Source organism: Euprymna scolopes, chromosome 16 (genome assembly GCF_053919585.1).
Source record: "Euprymna scolopes isolate OS-2025 chromosome 16, ASM5391958v1, whole genome shotgun sequence".
Classification (NCBI taxonomy): domain Eukaryota; kingdom Metazoa; phylum Mollusca; class Cephalopoda; order Sepiida; family Sepiolidae; genus Euprymna; species Euprymna scolopes.
Window position 1 is genome coordinate 122,652,160 of NC_136497.1, and position 26,068 is coordinate 122,678,227.

The 26,068-nt window shown below is 32.7% G+C and overlaps 1 protein-coding gene and 1 long non-coding RNA gene across 47 annotated transcripts in view; one reads left to right on the top strand and one right to left on the bottom strand.

The window, feature by feature from the left end:
• The window catches only part of LOC145296067 (tyrosine-protein phosphatase Lar-like), a 1,305,806-nt gene that overhangs the window by 900,051 nt on the left and 379,687 nt on the right, over positions 1 to 26,068 (top strand). For 27 of the 46 annotated variants that reach the window (XM_080142138.1, XM_080142152.1, XM_080142158.1 and 24 more), the window contains one exon: positions 502 to 531. The exons of the other annotated variants lie outside the window; for them this stretch is intronic. In XM_080142138.1, the coding sequence (XP_079998264.1) occupies positions 502 to 531 (30 nt within the window). The remainder of the gene's footprint in view (positions 1 to 501; positions 532 to 26,068) is intronic. 46 annotated transcript variants of the gene reach the window in all.
• The window catches only part of LOC145296073 (uncharacterized), a 132,141-nt gene that overhangs the window by 19,897 nt on the left and 86,176 nt on the right, over positions 1 to 26,068 (bottom strand). The gene's annotated exons all lie outside the window — the stretch shown is intronic.

The following is a 26,068-nucleotide window of genomic DNA, read 5'->3' on the forward strand; positions in this document are numbered from 1 at the left end:
CATTCATTGTAAGGTAAGTTTCATGGATAATTTTTTTTTTTAAATAAGAAACTGATAGCAAACAAAAAAATTGTTTTTGATTTTTTATGCAATTTTTTTAGCTTAAAAATTTTTTTTTTGTTACAATCAAGATAAATATTTAGATTAAAAAAAAGATTGTTTTGATTTTTATGTAATTTTTTTCTTTTTTATGTTTAAAAAATTTTTTTTGTTAAACTCAAGATAAATATTTAGATAAAAAAAAATTAACCAATCTTAACAAACAAATGTTTTCTTTATCATTTTTTGTGTTAGGGTTAAGGTAGGTGTTCAGTGTTTCGGTACCTACAGGCGTTTTCCATAAACTGCTTGGACGATTCCAATGATAGCATGGTCGCTATACTGCACAAGTATCATAGTACTAAGAGAAATAGCAATAATGATGATAAATGTGCATAATATTAATTGCACAGTTCTTCGTAGAGTATTTCCTAATCTTCAACTTTTCTTCTTTACCTGCAGATACCAATCATTGGCAAGTTGTGTACGAAGGTAAAATTTACCATAGAACAAAGTAGATGCAATCGACTCATTCTGATGCAACAGAAAACTGCATCATTATTTGGGGATAGCTGTTCCATTTTTTCTAGAAAGCTGAAAAATAGGTTGTTGTCAGCTTTTTATGTGTGTGATTCAACTGTTATATCTCCAGGGAGGCCCTGCTAGGTTGCGAACTCAGGTGCCTTCTTCATATTTGCTTAAAAAATAAAAGCACAAGCAAACAAACGGTTCTTGTCAAGAATTCAACCTAATTAAAACAAAACAAAAATAAAAAAAAATAAAAAAATCACGTCAATGTCATATTCCAAAAATCACATAAATTGATCAAGTAGTTTTTTTGTTTCAAATTTTACAAAGAAACAAGGATGGTGTGCCTCGCTTTGCCATCTTTAATAATTAGTGAGGCACACAATTTAAAACTATCAAGATCAAAATCAACCTGGTAATGGCTATGATTTTCTACTAAAATCGCTACAAATCATAAAAAAAAACTTATTTTCTACATATATATATATAACAAAACAAAAAAAACCCACTTGATCAATTGATGTGATTTTTGGAATATGATATTTTCGTTTCGTAACTGGTACATCATGAAGATTTTTCTGTATTTTTGTTTTTTTTTAATTAAATAGAATTCAGGATAATAACCGAAAAACTTCCTCTCCTAATAATATAAGAGTGTATATATATATATATATATATATATATAGTGTACGTATATTTGGACGGCATTCCTTTCATCTAGGTGTATTTTGTTAAACAATATGAACTGTTTTTGTCAACATATTTTTTTCTGTAGAGATCTGCCCAGGTTATGACATGAGGATCTTTGTTTCAGGTTTGTACTGTGGAACTAAATGATAAATTTACCATGGTTATACTTTCAAGTACCTTCGGTCTGATTGTAGACTATCCATTAGGAGTTAATGTGTGTTGTAAAGATAATCAACAATTTAAATATTAAATATTCTTGGAAAGAAACTAGCTCAACTTGTTCAAGATGAATCACAGCATCAGGACAGGAATTTTAACCATGTTAAATGTATCAGCCAGTTTCTGTTTGAAACAAAAGCTCATTGCAAACTTGAACTTATCTCAATTAAATTATGTCAATAAAAATTGTCCATATTGTTTAACAATATATATATATATATATATATATATATATATATATATATATATATATATATATCTCCCCGCTCCCTAAATGATATGTTGCTCAGTCGTAATGATTTGTTTTTGTTCTTATACTTCCAGCAACCTAGCAGCCTTATCTCTCTGTACCTCTCTCTATTTTTCCTCCCTCCATCCCTCCTGCTACAGCATTTATTTCAGTGTGACTCTGTGCCAGTGTTGTCTGTCTCAGTGTCTCCTTCGTGTTTGACTTACTGTGTTTTTTCTCTTAGTTTTTTTTTTTTTTTAATCACCTTAGTTAATTAATTTTTACGAAAATGCACATTCTTGTTGTGTTTGCACATTCTTGTCATGTCTCAGTCTATACCAAATTTCACCCCACTTTAAAAAAAAAAAAAAATTATTACGTATGTACAAAATTTGAAACAACTTTTTTTTTTTTTTTTTGTAAATTTATATCACTATCTTTTTTTGACCAAGTCAGTATGAAAAAAAAAAAAAAAAAGATTAAGGTATATCTTTGAAAGTTTTCGTCCAAAATATTTTTCGCTAGATTTTGAAGTGATTTTAATTGTTTGACTTTTAATATTGATAAATACGTATCAACTTTTTGGTACTTGTGCATTTTACTTTTTTTTGGGGGGGGGACAACTTTTGTTTTCATTTTTGAACACTGTCTCTTAATACAGGGGGAGACAATTCAAGAAGTTCTTACAGTTTTTCAAAGAAGTTATTGAAGAAGTCTTGCATAACTTTCGGTAAAAGCAAAACTAACATGCTAAATTAACTCAGTAACACAAAATAAAAAATTAATTATGTGAGTATTTTCTTTAATTAAAGTAACAGTTTTTGTTTTAATAAAATAATTAGAATTTCAACGTAAATTACAACAGACATTTTGAGTATTTTATCTGAAATTTTATGTGTTTTTTTCAAGCAAACTTTTTAAAAAAAGAAAATTCTTAAATGAATAAAAGTTGTTAAAATGAAAATGTATTACTCAAAGCAGAAGTATTTTTACAAAATTTAAACTTTCTATAGGAAATAAAAATAAGTATTAAAATTTATAAATATAATTGAACAGTCATTATTGAAAAGTGTTTCTAATTTTTTTTTAAAAAAAGTTTTTTATAAAATTTAATCTTTTGTTAGAAATAAAAATAAATTTTTAAATCTATAAATAGTTTTGAACTGTCATTATTGAGAAGCGTTGTTATTTTTGAAAAAAGAAGTTTTTACAAAATTTAAACTTTTGTAAAGAATAAAAATAAATATTAAAATTTATAAATAGTTTTGAACAGTTATTATTAAAAAGCGTTTCTTATTTTATTATTTTGAAAGAGAACTTTTTTTTACAAAATTTAAACTTTTGTAAAAAATAAAAATAAATAAATTTATGAATAGTTTAAATAGTCATTATTAGAAAGTGTTTTTTTTTCTTTTTGAAAAAGAACTTTATTTTACAAAATTGAAACTTTTATAAGAAATAAAGATAAATATTAACATTTATAAATAATTTGAACAGTCATTATTGGCGATCGTTTTTATTTTTATTTTTTTGGAAAAAGAAGTTTTTTTACAAAATTTAAACTTTTGTAAGAAATGAAAATATTAAAATTTACACTTTTGAACATTATTGGAAAGTATTTTTTTTTTTTTGAAAATGAACTTCTTTTTTTTTTTACAAAATTTGAACTTTTGTAATAAATTAAAATAATCATTAAAATGTATAATTTTGAACAGTCATTATTGGAAAACTGTAAAAACTTCTTGAATTGTTTCCCCCCTGTTCTGGGGCAGTCTTCAAAAATGAAAACAAAAAAATTGTCATTAAAAACTAAAATATACAAGTACCAAACTTTTTGGCTTTAATGTTTTTTTTTTTTTTTTGTTTTTTTTTCGTCTCAAAATTGTAGCCATGAATTGTCTTCCCTTTTCCGAGGAGCAGTCTTGAAAAAATTAATTAATGAGAAAAAATTTGCATTAAAAATGTCTTTAAATATTATTTAAAAAAAACAAAACAAAACAAGCAAAGATTTATTTAAATTCAAAATCTCATACAATTCTATATTACGGTGATATTTTATTTTTAAAACAGTTAGACATTTTCAGGCTTACCAAATGAGAAAAAAAAAGATCAAATATAATCAGCAGTTTTGGTTATAGTCAAGATTGTTTGCTTTTCTTCACTTCCGGTTTCTGCTTTGCTGATGGGGGTGACATTGACAAGCAAGGTATTGCACCTTCTGATTAATGATTATCTTTCTCTAGTTACCTCGGCCCCCACCATCTTAAGAATGGTTATCTTGTCTGCTTAACCATGTCTAATTATCCATCCAAATGGACAGCAGAAACTCAGAAGTCAAAAAGAGCAAACTATTGTTAGAGATTGTAATTTAAAGGAAATACAAACTTTATAGATTCTGATCTTTGTTCTTTTAATCTTATTTTCTTAGAATATACATACATACATATATATATATATATATATATATATATATAATTAGTTTTTTTTTTTTTTTTTTTAAATAAATCCAGCAGAGTGCTCAATTATAAGGAAAATCCGAAAATAAGATCGTATTATTTATGTTTATATTTTGTTTATGAGATTAGTATTGACTGAAGAGATCTAGATATGGGTATCGAAAATGATCCTAATTATCGGATTTGAAACCGACGATACCAATGACTTATCTCATCTAAAACTTTCTGTAAACAATATATAAACTTATATGGGTGAGATAAAGTCCGTATCTGAAAATTTAAATTGGCAAAAACATCAACAACATCAGAAATTAAAAAAAACTATGAATATACATTTTAAAGATACATTAAAAAAAAAAATGTTTAGATTGAAACGAGGGGGAAAAAAAAAAGTGATTTCACTTACAAAGAATTTAGTCTCGTTCATTTAATACTGTTATCAAATAGATAGGATAATCAGAACTCCCAACTCAAAGTCTGCAGTGAACGGTGTTAAGTCAAAATTGATTCCTGATATTAAACTTCATATGTAAGATAACATCCGGTGAGATTTCAGGTTCTCTGTATTCGGTAGTTTAATTTTCAAGTGCTAAAACTATATTTAACTGGTAGCAATTAATAAACTATGCATAAGTTAGTACAAAAACATTTGGCACTTGTTCGCTAGTGCAAAGGTACAACTTTTTTGGTTTTCAGTTGGGACATTTAGAGAGTGCATAGCAAGGGGAGACAAATTTCAGGATCGAATCAGAAAATCTCAACAATAAATGCATGTTTTTTTTTTTTTAAATAGATTTAATAAAATTATAATAAATCCCTTTCCTTTTCCCTGCAACTTCATTCTCACAGAAGAGACGTTGGGAGCTTATTCCTGCTCTGTTGTCGACTGAACTCCAATCTCTGGTGCCCCCTTGCCAAACTTTCTCAAAAAATACTCGACTAGCTACAACCACTATAAACAATTTCCCCCTCTGCCTGCATCTAAGCACAGATTCCATGAACAAAGCTTCTTTCCCAGAACTGCCCGTCTGTAGGACGCTGTTCCGCTGGCATGCTTCCTGGTTGAATACAACATGGTAGCGTTCAAATCCAATGTAAACAAGTTCTTGTTGAGCCAGCCCCATAAATAATCAAATTCTACCAATTTACGCCATTAATGATTACTACACGTCCACCTTACATTCATTGACCCTTATCCTTGAGTGGCCTTTGGGTCTTGATAGGTGGTGATTCCCGAGTAAAAAAAAAAAAAGAAAAGAAAAAAAGAAATACAGTTTTTTTTAAACGCAAATTAGAGATTATTATTATATTTTTGTAACAAAACTAACATTCTGAAATTTTCAAATGCATGTGCAGGGCTTTACATTGCAAGTGAAACAGTCGCATTTGCGAGTGATTTTTCAAAATGGCGACTAGAAATAATGAAACGCTTATCTTTTGGCGATTGTATTTCTTTCCCTGACAATCTTCCAAGGCTCACTGCTGAGTGAAAAATATATTTTAAACTTCTTTTTAATAAAACAAAGTTAAATTATTTAAACAATAAAAGTTTAACAGAACAATATACTCTTTTTCTTTTTTTTTTTTTAATGGAGGCTGTTTAAAAAATAACTGAAAAATTAGAATGTTTACACCTTCAAGTATCAGCATAAAAGTGTTGTATATTTAGAATTACACTTACAAGAAAAAAAAAGATACAGAAAAACCTCTATGATGTACATATTCGTCATGAAACGAAGATGTCATATTCCAAAAATCGCATGGGTCTAGCTAGTAACTTTTCTATTTGGCTAGTAAGCAAAAATATTTAGTTGTCAAAGGTAAACTAAAAATAAATTTATCGATAAAGCCCTGGTGTGTTGTGTTTTGTTAAGAAAGTTTTTGTTACACATTTATTGTTTGCCCTTGCTATGCACTCTCCAAATGTGCCAGCTGAAAACCAAAAACGTTGTACCTTCACATTAGTGAACAAGTGGCAAATATTTTATTATATTTTCTGTGAAAAAAATAAATAAATAAATAAAACACCTATGTGAATACTCATTTTTGTAAAAGAAATTATTTAAAATACAAATTTGTATAAAACTTTTCCTGATTTTCTTTAGCGCCTGTTTCATTACTTGTTTTTAACAGAAACAAGAAGTATTTAATACCAGGAACCCATTTTGACCTAACACCGTTTACTGTGGCTTCAAGTCGGGAGTTGTTCTGGTTTGCCAATAAATATATAGCTCTACTTATTAGTGAGCATTGTTATATAACCCAGTAAAAATTAAGAGGATTGATTGCTCAACTCCTATAAACAAAACTCAATAGTGCTCAATAACAAAGAGCTGTATAGCTATTTAGTATAATTTTCTGTATTCATGCAGACATTTTTGGCTACATATATGCATACAGATTTCAAATACAACCTTATATAAGCTATCTAGATGAAAATAAAAAGGGGAATGAATTTACCATCAAATTTTCAGAAAACAAAAAAAGTGACCACGTGACTACTTTTCTGTGTTCACTTCACAAGTAATTAACAAAACCCAGCATTAATGAACTACCTCCTCCACCATGTTGAGAATGGTGTTTCACAGTAAAATCTTTTACTAATAGTTGAATCTATGAGACCCAAAACCGTTCAAAGCAATGCAAGATAAAATAATAATAAATAAAGAGAAACTAAGATAATCAAAGTAAAGAATTCCACCTTCTATTAATTAAATGATAATTATTTGTTTCTATGTTCAGATAGAACTTGAGTAATACACAACAAATACCCACAAACATGGTATTTTTTTAATCAGCATAACCCGAATGTATAATATCTAAAATAATAATGATAATAATAATAATATAATGGTCGCTGCAAATGAGAAATCAATAGTAAGCAACTGTTGCGATAACGCAAATTCATCTGCAAAGATTATCAAAACAGGTGGAGAGCACTGGAAATCGGAGGAGAGTTGTTGTCACTACAAACTCTAGGGAACACACGCAATAGGGAGCAAATAATAAAGATTCATTATTTTGAGGTCAAATAGCCACTTATATCATTTAATGTTATCAAGATGTACACACATCTTTTAATGTTACCTTGTAGTTTGTTTTCGATCCACTAACAAAAGGGAAATAACTCTGATTTATTTTTCACATATTTTCCTTATACTGACTCAAGTTGTGTGTGTGTGTGTCGAGAGAGAGAGAGAGAGGAATGGGCTAGGCAAAGAAGAAAAAGTGTAGAGGGGAAAGTGAGATGGATGTTACAATTTTGCCCCAGGTAATACTGGGTAGCCCTGCTAGTTTGTTATGTAAGGGACAGTTTTCTGTGTGTATATCTAACTAAAACTAAAACAAACCGTTGCAAAGTTGATATTTTCTGGATCACGATCACCTTTGATGAATAACATTGAAAATTAAAAAAACAAAAAAAACAAATATTCAATCATTGGGGGTTAACTGCTCCAAATTTTATTAGAGAGAGAGGAAGGAGGTCCCAGCGTACTAAAGAGAAGTAACTCTGATTTTTTTTTCATCATAAAGTTGCTTCCCTTATGGCAACTCATTCCTCGGGAAATCTATATAAAAGAGAACTGTGTGTGTGTGTGTGTGTGTGTGTGTGTGTGTGTGTGTGTGTGTGTGTGTGTGTGAAAAGAGTGAGGAATAGACTAACCAGAGAAGTGTGGGAGAGGGAAGGGGGAATATAGAAATATATAGAGGTGGATAACGAAAGGTAGGGAGATAGAAAATATGTTATAGTTTTGCCCCAGGCAACGCCAGGCAGCCCTGCTAGTTTAAAACATTTCCAGTCACATAGTCACTTACTACTTGTTTCTTGATAAATTCATCCTTGTTTTCATTTTCATCCAAATAACTTAGCCTAGCTTACTTGCAATGTAGAGCCCTGAAGGAGTCCCTTCCTGGGGCTAACATTTGATCTCTATATGAGACACTTAGATATTTGGATATTCTGTTTAAGTTCTTTTACCACTCAAACGTAGAAATAATAAAGAAGCTAAGAACATTCATTTTTGTCTCTGTAATTGACCAGCACAACTGTAGCCGAGATTGAACTCACTACACGAGTTTGTAGTGTAATTCAAATCTTGTGGGTACCTGAATACTTGATGCTTCGCCAGGGTTATCAAGGGTATTTTTTATCGTGACGCCATCACTAGATGGGGTGTCTACCATGGCTTAAGAGAGTCCCATCTACCTTTGAGAGAATGGTAAACTGCGCTAATTTCTCTACCTGGTATTTTACCTCGTGATACATACACCTATCTGGTACTGGCCAGGCTCAATGTTGCTTAACTTCGGTGATCTGGCGAGAACCGGTGTGTCAATGTGAATCTGCCGTATGATTGACCAGTTAACTCTAATATAGTTATAATTTTCTTGCGGTCTTTTGGTCTTACCCGATTCCAAGATATGAATTTATCTAGTCTGGTGGAGTATCCAGCTTAATGCTGTTACTATAGCCAACATCACTTTGAGAAGGTGCACCATTTTTTTGTACGATCCAGTGTGTGACCACTCCGAGGTGATCTTATTTAGGTTTTGAATACTATGTTTTTTTTTTTTAATATTTGGTCAGGGTTTACTTGTAGAGGATAAGTACCTTGATACCAGGTTGTCCTAAAAAATCTTTGTACAGAGAAATCTTAGACATTCGTCTGTGGAACACAATACCATGAGACTGCTTCCTAACTGATTATAACATGGTCGTTTTCAAATCTTATGTAAACAAATTCTTGTTGCGACACATTCGTAAATCAATTTTTACCGAATTTCTGCCATTACCATTCATGATGTTCACTTGTTAACCTTTATCTTCGAGTGGCTTCCCCTTATCCTCAAGTGACCTCCCTTTATCCTTGAGTGACCTTCCCTTATCCTTGATTAACTACCCTCTAAAAAAAAGGCATTCAAATTCTCTCCCTATATATTACATACTTATACAGTCCCAAATGTATAGTAATGATATAAACACATCTTTATGTCCTTCTTCAGTTGTATGAGAATAGTAGCAGGCGGCCTGGCATTGCCCAGCTTTAAAATACGCTTAAATATATTTTAATTTATGCAAATTTTGTATTTATTATCATAGACTATTCTCTATTGATTAATATATTGTACCTAATACATGGTAATGATTTCAAAAGTACTAGGATGCCATCAGCTAGGATCAAAACCAAAACATTTAGCACTCCATCGTTATTTGTTACTGTTTTATCTAACAAGAAATGGATGAGAAAACTTTAAAAATTAACTGACTTTAACGTATAAATGTATATTTGCACATGTGTAGAAGTAACACGTTTATTCAACTTATGCATGCCAAGTTCTGAATTTATTGTTCAATTTTGTCCCCATAGCAGATATTTTTACTGGCCCAAAACAAAATTGAATTTATTTCACAGGTCCAAATCCCCTATATATCAAGTTTCAAGTCTGTAGACCAAAAATTGGCAGAGTAGGCTAGTAGATACCATTCTACACACAGATAGACAAACAAGGCCACTTATCTCTCTCTCTCTCTCTCTCTCTACATATATATATATATATATATATATATATATATATATATATATATATATATATATATATTATTAAACAATAATTATTCTTTATATCTATAAATACTAGTGTTCCATGCTTACACAATTATCAGTAGAGGAGGTAATGAGACTCAAACCCAGCCTCCATTTGCTAAGCCTTTACCTCAGGCCCACCAAACAATTACCACGAGAATGGTGGGAATTAAGAATTATTAAATGCTGAATTTGGGCGAATACATTGACTGCCTTTTAATTATTATTTCGCAGAAAGTGCCCATCCTTAAGTATTTGTAAAGGGGCTTGATAATTATAATTAAATAATAATTATTCTTTATAACTACAACGACTAGTGTTTCATGCCTATGTAATCATCAGTGCAAGGAGTGACAATATATCTTCTTGGCAGTACTTCGCAAATAAAGATTCTATGAAGGGAGTTGTCCACGTTGACTGCAGGCAAGCTTGTGGCTGACGAGCCCGATGTGGGACAAGCAGGTTTGGCCACAGCAGCTGCAGTCAAGTCACATCAGGTGTGGCTGCTGAGGCTTCTCGAATCTTCCTCCTGCAGCGCTTCTCCTGCAGATTCTATGTGTGAGAGATCTTAAAGGAAGCAACAGCCTGGTGGACAGTACGTCGTCAGGTATCACGGTCAGTAGCGAGAGCAGACCGCTGGTCAATGTGGCAGTCAGCGAGGGACTTCTTCAGAGAGTCTTTATATCTTTTCTTTGGTGCCCCTCTGTCACGATGGCCAGTAGAGAGTGTGTGTGTATATATAAATATATATATATATATATATATATATATTTATGTATATAGATGATGATTAAAAGTATGTAATTCATTTTATTTAGTTAACATGGAGTTCTTTTATTGTTTTATAAAAAGGGAGTAGCAAAAGCTTTTTCTGTTTTTGACTTTAGTCTCTAATAAGTTGCTTCATGGAATTCATATACGTAACACTTATCAGAGTGTGAGGCCGAAGATTGTTGGCAAAAAAAATTACTTTGTGGTCCTTCTTGACAATAGACAAAGAATATTAACAGATATTTTTTCCCATTCTGTTTTATATATACACTAGCGGGGGTGTCCGGCATTGCCCGAGTGTTTGTAAGTGTGTGTTGAGAAAAAAAAAAGTTTTAGAGTACAGGTAGGTTCGAACCCCAACCCTTGGCGCGAAGGTGGAAAAGAAAGTGTGAAAAAACCTTACATCTTACCGCTCGGCCACGATAGGACAGGAACTAATTTAACGATTAAAACATTGACAGGTGCGTAAATTTAATGAGTTCAAACATCACGGCATAGGGGAAACTTAACTTTGGCTGCAAGCCAGTTTCTGCATATTTGTTTGTTTCCCTCAAGATGTTGGGGAAAAACCAGCTCCCCATAAAAAGGGGAGTGTCCAACTGAATAGCAATTGTCTGATATGACAGGTTTTGGCTGCATTGATCAACGCTCATTGCTTTCGTGACGTCCCTGCCACGAGTGCCAGAGAGAAGTGTTTGCTATGTAATCAGTTTCGCTTTTATACTGAAAAGCCAAACAAACACGCAGAGAGTAAAAAAATGGCACGAAAATAACGTATAAAAGTCGAAAAAGATACATGCGACCTCGTTTCGTTAATCATAGATATTATAATCTAGGTAGTATATAAAAAGTTCTAAGAAACAGTACCTCTCCCCTCGAGCACCCCCCAAAAAAGCCTTTACTGGGCATACAAAAAATGTGCACACACTAACAACTAGTTACATGTCTAGCCTGTCTCTAAGCCATCAAGAGTTTGCTAGATTAACCGTTGTGTCTTACCATCATAATAATTCATCCACAGACCTCTAAATAACTAGTTATACATCTACCATGTCTTTAAACCACCAGGGATTACTAGAAACTATGATGTCAAGCTAAAAAATCCTCCATTTGAAAGAAGTTTTTTCAGACTTCTTGCTTTGCTGAACCATTCAATTTCCCCGTAATAATAATTCATCAACACATCCCTGACCTAACCTTATACAACACATATTATATCTCTAACAGTAGATTGCTAGAAAGTTAACTTTATTTTTGCAAACTAAAATAGTACAAACATAATGAATCACTATTTATCTAAAAACCATTCGATGGTTACAATGATTGTTAGTAAAATGATGAAGAATATTCTGAGAGGATTGGAAATACCTAATGGAAAGAACAAATAATTTTCACTCTTCTCATAATATTTTTGCTGGTTATAGACCAAAGTTTCTTTCCTAGAATTGTCCGTGGGTGGAACACAATGCTGCAGGTGTTGCTTTCCAGTTGACTATAACATGGCCGTCTTCAAATCTACTGTAAATAAGTTCTTGTTGAGCCCTCCTCTTAAATAATCAAACCTTACTCAAGTCTCACTATTACTGTGTTGTCTAACAGTTTACCCGGCATTAATTAACCCTTATCTTTGAGTAGGTCTTTGGTCTTGATAAACTTTTCTTAGTAAAACAAAAACTGTTGCCATTTGCATTTGGCTATGAAGTGATAGCTTTTTTTATTTTTATTTTTTTATTACATTTTCACTCCAAACAAGGAACATACTATCAATGACATAATCTACATGGGTACTATGTGGGGAGTTGGGCAGCAAGGTGTCGGTTCACGTTACACTTAAATTTCTGCATGTCAGTACAGTTGGGGAAGCAGGAACCCGGAAGGGGATTCCAAAGTCTAGCAGTTCTGGGAAAGAAACTACTGGAGTAGAAGGCTCTCTTACATCTAGGGATCTCTACTGTGAAGGGGTGGGATTTAGCTGCTTGTCGGGGGTATTTAAACTTAAGCAAAATAAGATACGATCTTAAAATAAAGGGAGATAACCACTAGCAGGTGCAATGTAACAATGAAGCAAGAGTGGTTTGGTTAGAGATTTAAATTCTATATTGATAATTATTTCCTTCATTAAAAAAATAAAATAAAATTCATAGAATACATTTTAGTTTTAGACCATTTTATTCCTAACTATATAAGTAAATAGTGTCTATATAAATAGTGTCAAATTGAAAGAAAAAAATATTTCCAAGCATTATTTTTTTTTTTTTAGCTACTCCTTCAGTTTTAAATGCATGTACACTTGACAAACACAAATGTGATGGCTACCACCACCACCACCACCACACACTTGGGTGTAGGCTAATCACCAGCAACATTGCAATTTAACTAATTTAGGTGTGTTTAAAAACAAATAAAAAGACAACTGAGTACAGATTGGGTCATGTTTTTTAAGACCCAAGTCCGCTAAAAAAACAAAAACAAACTCACATAAACTTTTGGATGTGCTCATTTTAAAAAATAGCAATAAAATTGTCATCATTTATCTTGGGTAAAATTAGAGATGTTTTTTTTTATTATATATATTTTATATCTGATTGTTTGTGTTCAAACTTACATACAAAATAGGTACACATTAAAGAATGCGGCCAGAGCATTGAAATTGATTTTATGCTGTTGTTTTGGTCAAATATTAATGAATGAGGAATTATTTCAAGTTAAAATCCAGTTAGTATTACGCATGTAACCTGAGAAAAAAAAATGCTTGAAATGTATCAACATTATGGCAAATAAGCAAAATGATACAACATCAGGGCTAAGTCAGTCGCTATTTTGTTTTGACTTAGTTTATTGACCATAATATTGACATATTTCAAGCATGTGTTTTTCAAGTTACATGCGTGATATTAAATGGATTTTAACTCGAAATTGTTCCCTCATTTATAAACATTTAGAAAAAAACAACAACATAAAACCATTTTTATTTCTAGTACAGAAGTTTTTCTTGCATTATTCTCTGGTGTGCTATTCATAGTGTCTCAACAAAATTCCCATGAAAGGAGTTGGTATTTTCATTGGATTAAAAAAAAAAATTGTCATCATGTATATTGGAATGAAATTAGAACCTTTTTTTTTTTATATCTGATTGTTTGCAAACTTAAAACGTGATATTCCTAGTGTTGCCATGAAATGGATTGATATTTTTCATTGCACTAGGCCTTAAAACTGAGAAAAATATTTATTACACACACACACACACATACACATGCACACACAAATGCACACACAAATACTCACTCACTCACATACACTCACACACATGCAATCATACACTTACACACAAACTTATGTCAAATGTTCCATATTCTGCACATTTCGTATGCGTTTTACATGCAATTTAGATGCACCATCACTGCTTTTTTTTTTTTTTTTTTACATTTCACAGTGTCATGGCTGGACATTGTTTATAAACAGATAACACTGGCATTAATCTCATGCTTTTTCAAAATGCTGAGCAAAACAGTAAAAAAAAAAAACGGTTCCTATCTTAATTTTATATTTTCTAACTTTTTTTTTTTATTCTATTGTTTCTGTAAATAAAATATATTGGTACCCATGCAGTATAATGAGATTTCAAATAAATGCATTCTAGGTTAAAAAAAAAAAAAAAATTACGCACTTATGTGTCATGTTGAAATTAAATTCCAAAAATTATGAAAAGTGAATGAGTAGAAAAATAATTACAATCAAAAATAAAATTTATCGAATCACACAGTTTTTATCATATATTTTAATGTTAAAAAAAGTTTCTAAAATCCAAGGGAGATAACTGCAGTATATAATTTTGATATAATAATTGTAATCTGCTTTTTTAAAATTGAAAATGACAGATCTGTGGTTTTTGTTGTTGTTGTTGTTGTAAAACATAGTTCTAATACATCTTCTATTTGATCATTTTTGGTAATTTTTGGAACATTTTATTAATTTTGACATGACAGGTAAGTACATAATAGTGTTTTTACCTAAAATGCATTTTTTTTTTTGAAATCCTATTATATTGCACAAGTAAGAGGATCCTATAGAAATTTCATGGTGGCTTACCTAACAACTTCTTGCCAGATAAATATTTTTTTTTCAATTAATAAACAACCATTTTAACATGGACCAATGGATAAATGTGTTGATTAATAAATTGTGTGATGAGAAAGTCTTCTCTCCCTCCATAAAGGCCAGAGGTTTTGGGGAATATCAGATATTTTGTAATCCATATGCAAAACTAAGAAAACAAATGAGTATGATTGAAACATTTTATGGCTGTAAAAAAGTGCCAAAAATAAGCTCTGGATGATGGATGATCCCCCTTAATGTGCGACCGTAAGGGCAAATGCCACTACACAATTCAGTTCATTAGCTTTCCAACGAGCCTTCATTTGTTAAATTCTGATCAATAGTCGCTGAGATTTAGAACTTATAAAATTGACCAAAAAGGTCGTATATATATTGTATATATATATATATAAAGGTCGTATATATATTGTATATATATATATATACCCGTCACATACTTTTCCATGATAAAGCTAGAACCCAGAATTAGATGGATTCGAGCAATTGCATCGACAACGGACAACGCCTGATCCAAAGTGGGTTTCGATGTACTGCATCTCATCAGTGACATGCTCTGACATAGGCGTGAATTCAGGTCGTCACACGCATGAAGTGTGCAATACTGATGACCTAACCATATGGGCCATGGCGCAATCTATTGGCTATGCCTCGATTTTAATTTTTATATTTTTATCCAGTTCTACATTGTACTATGTGGCAAGTAACGCGTCATATACAACTAAGATAGTTACTGCTGGTATGCAGGCGGTAGATATCACATCTATGAACATTAACTGAAATTAGCCGACATCCCCCGACATTTTATATATATATATATATATATATATATATATTCATAACCAAATTAAACATTGAAATGCTTATATCTTTGATTCTATGAGACAAAACTACATAAAAATTTGTAGGGGTCTTGAAGATTAGAATACTATTCTATGGTTTAAATTTTATGAGAATTGGTCAAAAAGAACCTATATTTTCAAACCAATAAAATATGCCCAAATTTGCCTACATTTGTATATATAGCTGGCAGGCAGCTTCAGTTTTGCTGTTTTGGGATGAATTTTGCTTAGGGTCTTTTTTTTTTTGTTTGTTTGTTTGGTTGTCTCACTTGTGGCCTTGCCAGGCAACTAATATAACATTATGAAAATATATAGCAATTAAGGTATGCAGAGGCTTCTGTATGAAATCACCAAACCATATATATATATATATATATATATATATATATATAGATAGAAATATGATCACAGTTGTATGTATATAGAGACAAATAAGACTATATATATATATATATAGTTTGTTGTTGATTTTTTAAACGATATTAAAGTTAATGTCTCTGCCTCGGAGATCCAGTGTTTTTCTTAGAAAGTCGCCCATTTTTTATTTGAACATATTTTTTATTTATTTATTTATCATTTTTAAAAACAGTAATCTACGGACATGTGTATTTCGGAGCCCTACTGCCCGTAGATTACAGTTTTAAAAAATAATATATATATATAATCTTGTAACATCTATTTTACATTTGACAATTAAAAAATCTATATCAGACTTTGTACACATTTAAAAAATTCAGAATTAACTCTCAGCAATTTCTTCATTTAAACAATCGTAAAGTGTTTCTTTTTCTTATTTTAGAACCACTTTAATGTTTGCATTATGATTAAACATCCAATGTTTTGAAATACAAGCATTCAATCTATTGTTGGATTCTGTTTCAACCTATACCTTGATAAATTTTAAATTTGCATAACCATAAAAGGTTTATTTAATAAGTAGAAACTGCCCGTAGAATTCAATATGAATTGAAATTTGCTGCAAGAAAATGAGAAAGTTTTCTGTTTTCATTTAGCCATGTTTTATTTTTTCATGGTTTTCATTTATCAACAAAATGAGTCATGCCAGATATTTATAAAATAAAATGTGAGGTATTTATTAATTGATGAAGAGTGCTATCATTTTAAGCGAGGCTGACAGTGATAAAGATGATAATTACATTAGATTCGTGTTTCGAATTCTCCAAATCCACAGAGCTTCCGAGATGGAGGCTGTAAGCTATATTCAGGTGTTGCCATTTAAATCATTTCAAATTTTATCTAACCTGCATTAGCAGAGATTATTTGAACTTTCTTCTGATCACAGACTTGTTCCTTTTATTTTTTTTTTTAAAGAATTGGTTAAATCTGCATTTTATTTTGTCTTTGAAATGTCTCCGAGGATTTATTTCATGAAAGGACAGAAATTTTATTGACTTAATACTATCTGACAAGCATCCTCTGTTAATTTATTTGAATATAAGTAAAGAAATGGAAAAAAAAATGCGTTGTAATTTATAATATAAATCTCACCTATCTTTTAACATGTATGTATGTATGTATGCCTAAAACTTTCAACAGAGGCGACGGATTTTCATGTGATCGTTATTGTTTTGAAGCTCGACCCTTTGGACGACACATATGAAAAAAATTGGCTAAAAACATTAATTCCTCTACCCTCAACTGGGCACTTTTCTACAGGGAGGGGTCGCTTTTTTCATCAATATTTTTGAAAGTCATGCCCTCTTTTCGATTGACTAGCCTTGATTTTAAACCTTCACCACTTCCGATGTGGCGATGGACGCAACGGCAAAGACGTCACTTTTTTTTATTTTGACTTCTTTTCCTCCTTCATGGTCCAGGTTCGAGCCTGCTTGCCTACTACCACTTTTTTTTTTTTTTTTGCTCAATACACACTTCCAAACACCCGGGCAACGCTGGCCACCAAGGTTAGTAATGTACAAAGGAAAAAATATTAAATAATAAAGTGGCAGATGTTGCTAAGTTATGAAAAGGATAGACTTTGTGAAATAATACAAGAACAAGTGTGGCTAAATAATAAAAGGAAAGATGTTACTAAACAATAATATATGACAACCCTAACCCTAAGAAGACCGAAATTTCTAAGTAATAAAGAAACACATATTGCTAAATAATAAAGAGAAAAGACATTGCTTAATAATGAAGTGACCGAGTTTGCTAATGAAAGGACAATTATTGCTTATTAAAGGATGGACGTTGCTTAAAAAATAAAAGGATAGAAGCTGCTAAGAATAAAGGGTTTTATATTGCAAAATAATAAAAAGAGAGGCGTTGCTAAATAATAAGAGAGACAAACCTTGTTAAACAATAGGGGAACAAATGTTGCTAATCAATGAGGGGAAAATGTTGCGAACTAATAAAAGAGACAAAGATTGCTAAGTGATAAAGGAAGATACGTTGCTGAATAACAAAGAAGAGGATGTTTACTTTGCCTTCGGGACAAGATACCCTGAACCCTTCCCCTCCCCAATTTCTTGTAGGGCCTTGTGCCTAATTTTGTTGTTTAAAGTTTTTTTGTTTTTTACTTAATTGTATTTTCAAAATTTTAAAAGCAATAAAATATATAAACAAGATCAAAGTGTAGTATCTGTTCCGGCAGATGCTGCACTTAAGATAATTTGTACCAGTCAATGGAGGGGAAACCCTCTATACTGGGAACCGCCTGGGTAATACCTAGGAGGTCCACCCTCCCAGGCCTTGCCACCGGGCTTTCCGGTGGGGCAAGTTTATTGCTTGCTGCCTGAGGCGCCCCGACCGGGGAATGCCGACGGGGTTACTCAGGCAATTTTTAAAATTGCAGGAGTGCCCCTCCTTTAGGGGAGCCTGCGGGGTTCCCACTTTCCGGCCTTGTGCCACATAATGCTGATGTGGGCAGCATTTAAATAAAAACCCTCTATACTGGGACAATTATTATTTTTGGTAACCAGAGTGACCCCTTTTAGGGGAGCTGGTTTTTACCTCACATTAAAAACGGCCTTGTGCCTAATTTGCTCAGTGGGGGAGCAAATAAATACCATCTGTTCCGGCAGATACTGCAAGCAAAGACCATATGTGGGGGCAACCCTACATATAAGACCTTGGTCAATGTAGGGGCAACCCTTCATACCAATTGTCACTATCCAGCTCTCCTACTCCCCGGGGAGTTGGTCCCCATTTCCCCTTCTCTCCTCACATTAAAAATCGGCCTTGTGCCTAATTTGCTCAGTGGGGGAGCAAATAAATACCATCTGTTCCGGCAGATACTGCACTTAAGATAATTTGTACCAGTCAATGGAGGGGAAACCCTCTATACTGGGACAATTATTATTTTTGGTAACCAGAGTGCCCCCTTTTTGCCTACTTTTAGGGGAGCTGGTTTTACCTCACATTAAAAACGGCCTTGTGCCTTAATTGCTCAGTGGGGGAGCAAATAAATACCATCTGTTCCGGCAGATACTGCAAGCTATGACTAGCAAAGACCAGATGTGGGGGCAACCCCACATGCCTGACCTTTAACCAGCTCCCATTTCCCACCTCTCGGGAGCTGGTCCCCTTTTTCCCTTCCCCCTCCCTTCACTCCTCACATTAAAAATCGGCCTTGTGCCTAATTTGCTCAGTGGGGGAGCAAATAAATACCATCTGTTCCGGCAGATACTACAAGCAAAGACCATATGTATAGGGAAACCCCACATATAAGACCTTGGTCAATGTAGGGGCAACCCTTCATACCAATTGTCACTATCCAGCTCCCCTACTCCCCGGGGAGTTGGTCCCCATTTCCCCTTCACTCCTCACATTAAAAATCGGCCTTGTGCCTAATTTGCTCAGTGGGGGAGCAAATAAATACCTCAAAGTGTAGTATCTGTTCCGGCAGATACTGCAAGCAAAGACCATATGTGGGGGGAAACCCCACATATAAGACCTTGGTCAATGTAGGGGCAACCCTTCATACCAATTGTCACTATCCAGCTCCCTTGGTCCCCATTTCCCCTTCACTCCTCACTTTAAAAATCGGCCTTGTGTTCTAATTTGCTCAGTGGGGGAGCAAATAAATACCTCAAAGTGTAGTATCTGTTCTTCAGATGCTGCACTTCAATTTCTTGTTCTCTGTCAGTGGAGGAGAAATCCTTCACGACTGAGACAATTTTTATTTTTGTTCCTTTTCTCCACGTTAAAAAACGACACTGGTGTCTAACACTGTCCCGTGGGGAGGCATTGTAAATAGGGACAAAGAAGAGGATGTTGCTCAGTAATGGAGTGACATAATGAAAGGTTGTTCCTAATTAAAAAGACAGACGTTGCTAAGTAATAAAGGAACACACGTTAAATAAGAGACAGACGTTGCTAAGTAATAAAGGAACACACGTTAAATAAGAGACAGACGTTGCTAAGTAATAAAGGAACACACGTTAAATAAGAGACAGACGTTGCTAAGTAATAAAGGAACACACGTTAAATAAGAGACAGACGTTGCTAAGTAATAAAGGAACACACGTTAAATAAGAGACAGACGTTGCTAAGTAATAAAGGAACACACGTTAAATAAGAGACAGACGTTGCTAAGTAATAAAGGAACACACGTTAAATAAGAGACAGACGTTGCTAAGTAATAAAGGAACACACGTTAAATAAGAGACAGACGTTGCTAAGTAATAAAGGAACACACGTTAAATAAGAGACAGACGTTGCTAAGTAATAAAGGAACACACGTTAAATAAGAGACAGACGTTGCTAAGTAATAAAGGAACACACGTTAAATAAGAGACAGACGTTGCTAAGTAATAAAGGAACACACGTTAAATAAGAGACAGACGTTGCTAAGTAATAAAGGAACACACGTTAAATAAGAGACAGACGTTGCTAAGTAATAAAGGAACACACGTTAAATAAGAGACAGACGTTGCTAAGTAATAAAGGAACACACGTTAAATAAGAGACAGACGTTGCTAAGTAATAAAGGAACACACGTTAAATAAGAGACAGACGTTGCTAAGTAATAAAGGAACACACGTTAAATAAGAGACAGACGTTGCTAAGTAATAAAGGAACACACATTAAATAAGAGACAGGCATTGCTAAGTAATAAAGGAACACACGTTAAATAAGAGACAGACGTTGCTAAGTAATAAAGGAACACACATTAAATAAGAGACAGGCATTGCTAAGTAATAAGAGGGATAAACCTTGCTACATGATACGATAATAAGTGTTGCTAGTTAGTAAGATCACAGTGTAGTATCTGTTCTGATGCTACACTTAAGTTAATTTGTCCTTAGTCAATGTAGAAGAAACCCTTCTATACTAAGGAAATTTTTTTCTTTTTGCTGGCTTCCAGAGTGCCCCTTTTTGGGGAGCTGGTTTTCCTTCCACATTTAAAACGACCTTGTGTCGGATTTTGTTCTCATAACTAGCAATAATAAATAAACAGGCATTGCTAAATGATATGAAAACAACAGGCATTGCTAAATGATATGAAAACAAGTGTTGCTAATTAATAAAGTTAAAATGTTGCTACATAATAAAGACAACCCCTGCTAAATAATGACGGAACAGATGGAGCTAAAAAACGAAGAGACAGCACTTGGTAAAAATAAAGAGACAGTTGTTGCTAAATGATAAAGGGACACATGTTGCTAATGCATCATCATCATTATCATCATCATATCATATGAATTAGAAGATTCTGTTGTTGGCATTGGTTTCCCTGATATTTTTCTAGTCAATTCATTTCAGAAAGATAATCAGGGGGTATGGGAAGAACCATGTGCAGATTGCCAACATCCTAAGTGAAAGTGTTTTTTGTGGAACGAACTGGATTCGAACTCGGGACACCCAGATCATCAGTCCGTGTCGTTAACCACTGGGCCACTGTAAAACCCAGATTTTCCTAAGTAATGAGAGGGACAAACTTTGCTAAATAAGAAGTGCCGTTAACTAATAAAGGAAAAATGTTGCGAAATAATAGAAGAGACAGATAAATAAAGGAACCCATGTTGCTAATTAAAAAGGGATTGACGTTGCTATCAAAAATAGACAGTTATTGCTAAGCAATAAAGGAACATGTGTTGCTAAATAATCAACAGACACGTTACTAAGTAATGAAATAACAGACATTACTAAATAATGAATGGTAATTGCGGTTCAAAAATAAAGAAACAATCGCTATACTTATTTTGTCCTTTAATCCTCACATTCCAGGAGCGATGTTTCTGACAAAGGGAGAAAAATTGCTATTTTCTGGGTGAGAATCTATTCCATCTAACACTTACTGTTGAGAAGTTTTTTGACCTTGAAGTAGTATTTTTTTAGCTTCTTATATCAAGTCGCTTTATGCCGTGTCTGGAGCGATTTCCATTAAATGGTTGGTTGGTTTTTTTTGTTTTACCACAGGTTATTTAATGCCGAATCCAAAGATTTTGAATAAAATTTTTTTAATATAATATATTTGTTGTTTTCAAGTCGGTTTCTATTTAACCCATAGTTGGGACCCTAACAGGTACTACCACTCCGGGTCAGAGTGGACCTGGGAGCAATGGCAATTAAAGGGTGGCTCCACACTCCCCAAAGCCTGCAAGCTGAGGCCTTACCACTGGATATAGTTTAAGGTCATATCCAGGACCCCCATTAAGGGACTTTTACCCTCTGCAGAGGGGCAGTCGGCGTATTCTAATGCTCCACTGACAGGGCCAGTAATAAAGGAACACATGTTGCTAAGTAATAAAACGACAGATGTTGCTAAATAATGAGAGGGACAAACCTTGCTAAATAATATAGAAACAAATGTGCCTAATTAATAATGGAAAAATGTTGCTGAATAAGAGACCGAGTTTGCTAAATAGTAAAGAATCACTTGTTGCTAAACAACAAAGAAAACGACGTTGCTAATTAATAAAAGAATGCATGTTGCTAAATAATGAAAGAACACACACTGCTTAATAATGAAGGTCATGTACAACTCAAAAATGAAGGGACACAGATTGCTAAATAATAAAATGGCCGACGTTGCTAAGTATTAAAAAACAAAAGCTGTTCCTCACCTTGGCAGCGGTAATAACATTTCTGCATTTGTATGAATCACGTTTATAAAATTTATTGCTTAACAATAATCTAATCTGGCTAGTGTCACCATTTATGACTTATTTGATTAAAAAATAAAAAGTTCACAACTTGCTTATCTGGCATACGTGTGTTAAAGCAGGTTGTAATAAGAGTTATGTTCAAGGTTATAGGAAACAATGAAAGAGTTTTCATTATAGAAAACCATGAAAAGAGTTTTCATTATAGGAAACAATGAAAGAGTTTTCATTATAGGAAACAATGAAAGAGTTTTCATTATAGGAAACAATGAAAGAGTTTTCATTATAGGAAACCATGAAAAGAGTTTTCATTATAGGAAACCATGAAAGAGTTTTCATTATAGGAAACAACATTAAAAACACTAGTTATTATAAATTTCCTCAGTTGAGTAAAAAACGATTACTACACTATTGTACCAATGACTACTGTACACTCATTAACCTTTATGCTTCAGTTGCTTCTGAGCCTTGATAGATGATGACTCCTTTATATATATATATATATATATATATATGAGTGATTACTTCATTTAATCACATAAATTAATATAAGAAGATATAAGTTTATGTGTAAATTTTTCAGGATTTAGTTCAACAGTGTTCAATACATAGGTAGAGCTAAGTAGTAAGTTATGAAAATATATATGGCAATTAAGCTACACAGAATGAAATTCAGAATATTCTGTGTAGCTTAATTGCCATATATATATTTTCATAACTTACTACTATATTAGCAGGGAAACCTGACATTGCCCGAGATTGAATGATGATCGATGAATGTTTCACACTCCCATATTTTTATTTGCATCAAAGTTGGTGAAATAGCCCATTTTTCAATCAAATCGATTGATTGCCTGCTCTAATTGGGGACCCATTGCGGTGCACCAGGACAAATATTGCACTATAGAGGACCTACTGTTGAATTATTTTATATATAATGGGTTGAATTTTAGTTTAAAGTGAAAAATTCAAGTATGATGGTGCAATTATGCTTTAAACAGAAACTTTCATTTCGAGTGTGTGTGGTAATAAAACTTTTCAAATGCACTTGTGATGTTAGGCTGTGTAAGGTGTTAACTTTGGTCAAAATCGCCTGTTCCTTCTTTCATCGGATTTTTTCGATTAGCGATACTTTTCAAAGACATTCTGATAGAAAACCTATTTAAGAACACTGCCAGACACATAAAGTGCCTCCACGTGAAATTTAATAAAAATTGGCCTAGCCGTTTTGGAGTCCATAGGGAACAAACTTACAGACAAATTTTCTTTGATATAATAGTAGATATATTTTTAAAAATATTTCCTCCTCCTCCTCCTTCAAATTTTCTTTGATATAATAGTAGATATATTTTTAAAAATATTTCCTCCTCCTTCTTCTCCTCCTCCTCATCATCATCATCATCACCATTATCATCAGCATCAATATATTCGGTTTAACCTCCATTTTACATATTAGCATACATTGCCCACTTGGTATAATGGTAAGAGTGTTTGCTAATATGCCCGGAGATCAGGGTTCAATCCTTGGTTGGGTCACACTAAAGACTTTAAAAATGGATCTAGATGCCTACTTCCACATGTGATGTGTGTGCACACCTCATTATTTTAAGTAAGTTCAAGAAACTCGGCATTAAAAGGATGAGGGTCAAGGACAAGTGGATCAATCCTGGGAATGGAGTGGCGCCCTTCTCTACACCTTGTTGCAGCAGCTTATGCAAAGGAAGTCTTTGGGTTGCCCTCAACTATAGTCAACCACTTAGTGTCACATATGTTGAATGGCATTAAGAAAACGACTTCCAAACTAATCTATCTCTGGACAGGTCATTATTTATCCCTCTATCTCTCAAACCCATTCATATCGCTTCCGCTTGTATTTTATTTGGCCTGCCCCTGTGAACTGGCCTTGCTACCGCAACTGTTCTACATTACTTAATCCAATCCATTCTTTCAACATAGCCATACCATCAAAGTCTCCTGTTCTGCACATTATATATCTCTATACTGACCAGATTTAATCTTCCTCTGAGGTCATTAGATCTAAGCCTGTTTTTAAGACTCGCATTACACAGCCATTGTATAATTCTCATATAATGTCTCTCCATGCAACGCATGTTCTCAACCCTAACCTGCCTGGTTTCACTTCCATGCATCATCAGATTGCATACACATTTTTGACTTTATATATAAAAGGGTCACCACTTATCAAGGCCAAAAAACACTTGAGGATAACAGTTGATGAATTTATTTATCAAGTAGACAGTGAAAGGACGCTATGAGGATTGATAACAATAGTTGAAATCGGGCAGAATTTAATTATTTCAGAGGGCGGCTAAACAAGAATTTGTTTACATTGGACTTGAAAATGACCAACAGTTTTACAAAAGAAAATTTTCTCGTAGAAATTCTGTTTAGTTTTAGGTACACATAGGAAGAAAGAAAAATCATTTACAGTGGTTGTAGGTAGACGAGTTTCTGTTGTGAGTGTTTTACAGGGAGGTGATCATAGTCGAGCACCTACCATGAAAATAATGCTAGAAGCTATTTCACATGTAACAATTTTATAAATAAAATATAAAAATTGTCACAACAAAATTAGTTGTAGCTCAAAAATAATTTAATGACTACATAATACAGCAATAATTAAATTTAAATATCTATTAAAGATAATAATAATAATAATAAAAGAAATACTTTTTACTTTATTTCAATTGTATTCATTTAACTTAAGAGATTAAAGACACACACAGTCATTTTTACACATACACACACACACACACACATATATATATATATATATATGTATATATATATATATATATATATATATAAAACAAGAAATTTTGATGAAAAAAAATTGAATAAATTACAATATTTATTAATCCATTAAAATACGAACTAACTCTCCTCATTTGAAAAGGCCCATAGAGGGTTGAAAAAATAGATTTATAATGAGATTGAGATAAGTTTGTGTCGTTTTATTCTTTTATCTATTATGTATGCTCTGATTTGTATTGAACTGTCCCACTTGAGATTTCCTACGGAAATTGCTTTATCCGTTTCGGATTGATACTTTCTCTCTCATATATATGTGTGTGTGTGTGTGTGTGTGCATCTTCAGAAAAAAGAACATTTTTTTTCCTTGGAATGAAAAGGATATGGAAAAGAGAAATGTTGATAAAAGAAGATGGATATATATATATATATATATATATATATATATAGTATGTTATAAAAATATGTATGGCAATTTTTATAACTTACTACCTGAGCACTGTTGAAGTAAATACTGAAAATTTACGCATAAAATTATATTTTCATATATTAATTTATGTGAGAAAATTAAGTAGTCATATATATATATATATATATATATATATATATATGTGTGTATGTATCGGAAATATATGTTTGTATATTTACATGTGATGTGTGTATATATAATGTGTAATATATATGTGTATATACATACATATATATTTCTGTGTGTGTGTATAATATATATATATATACTTGTATGTGTGTG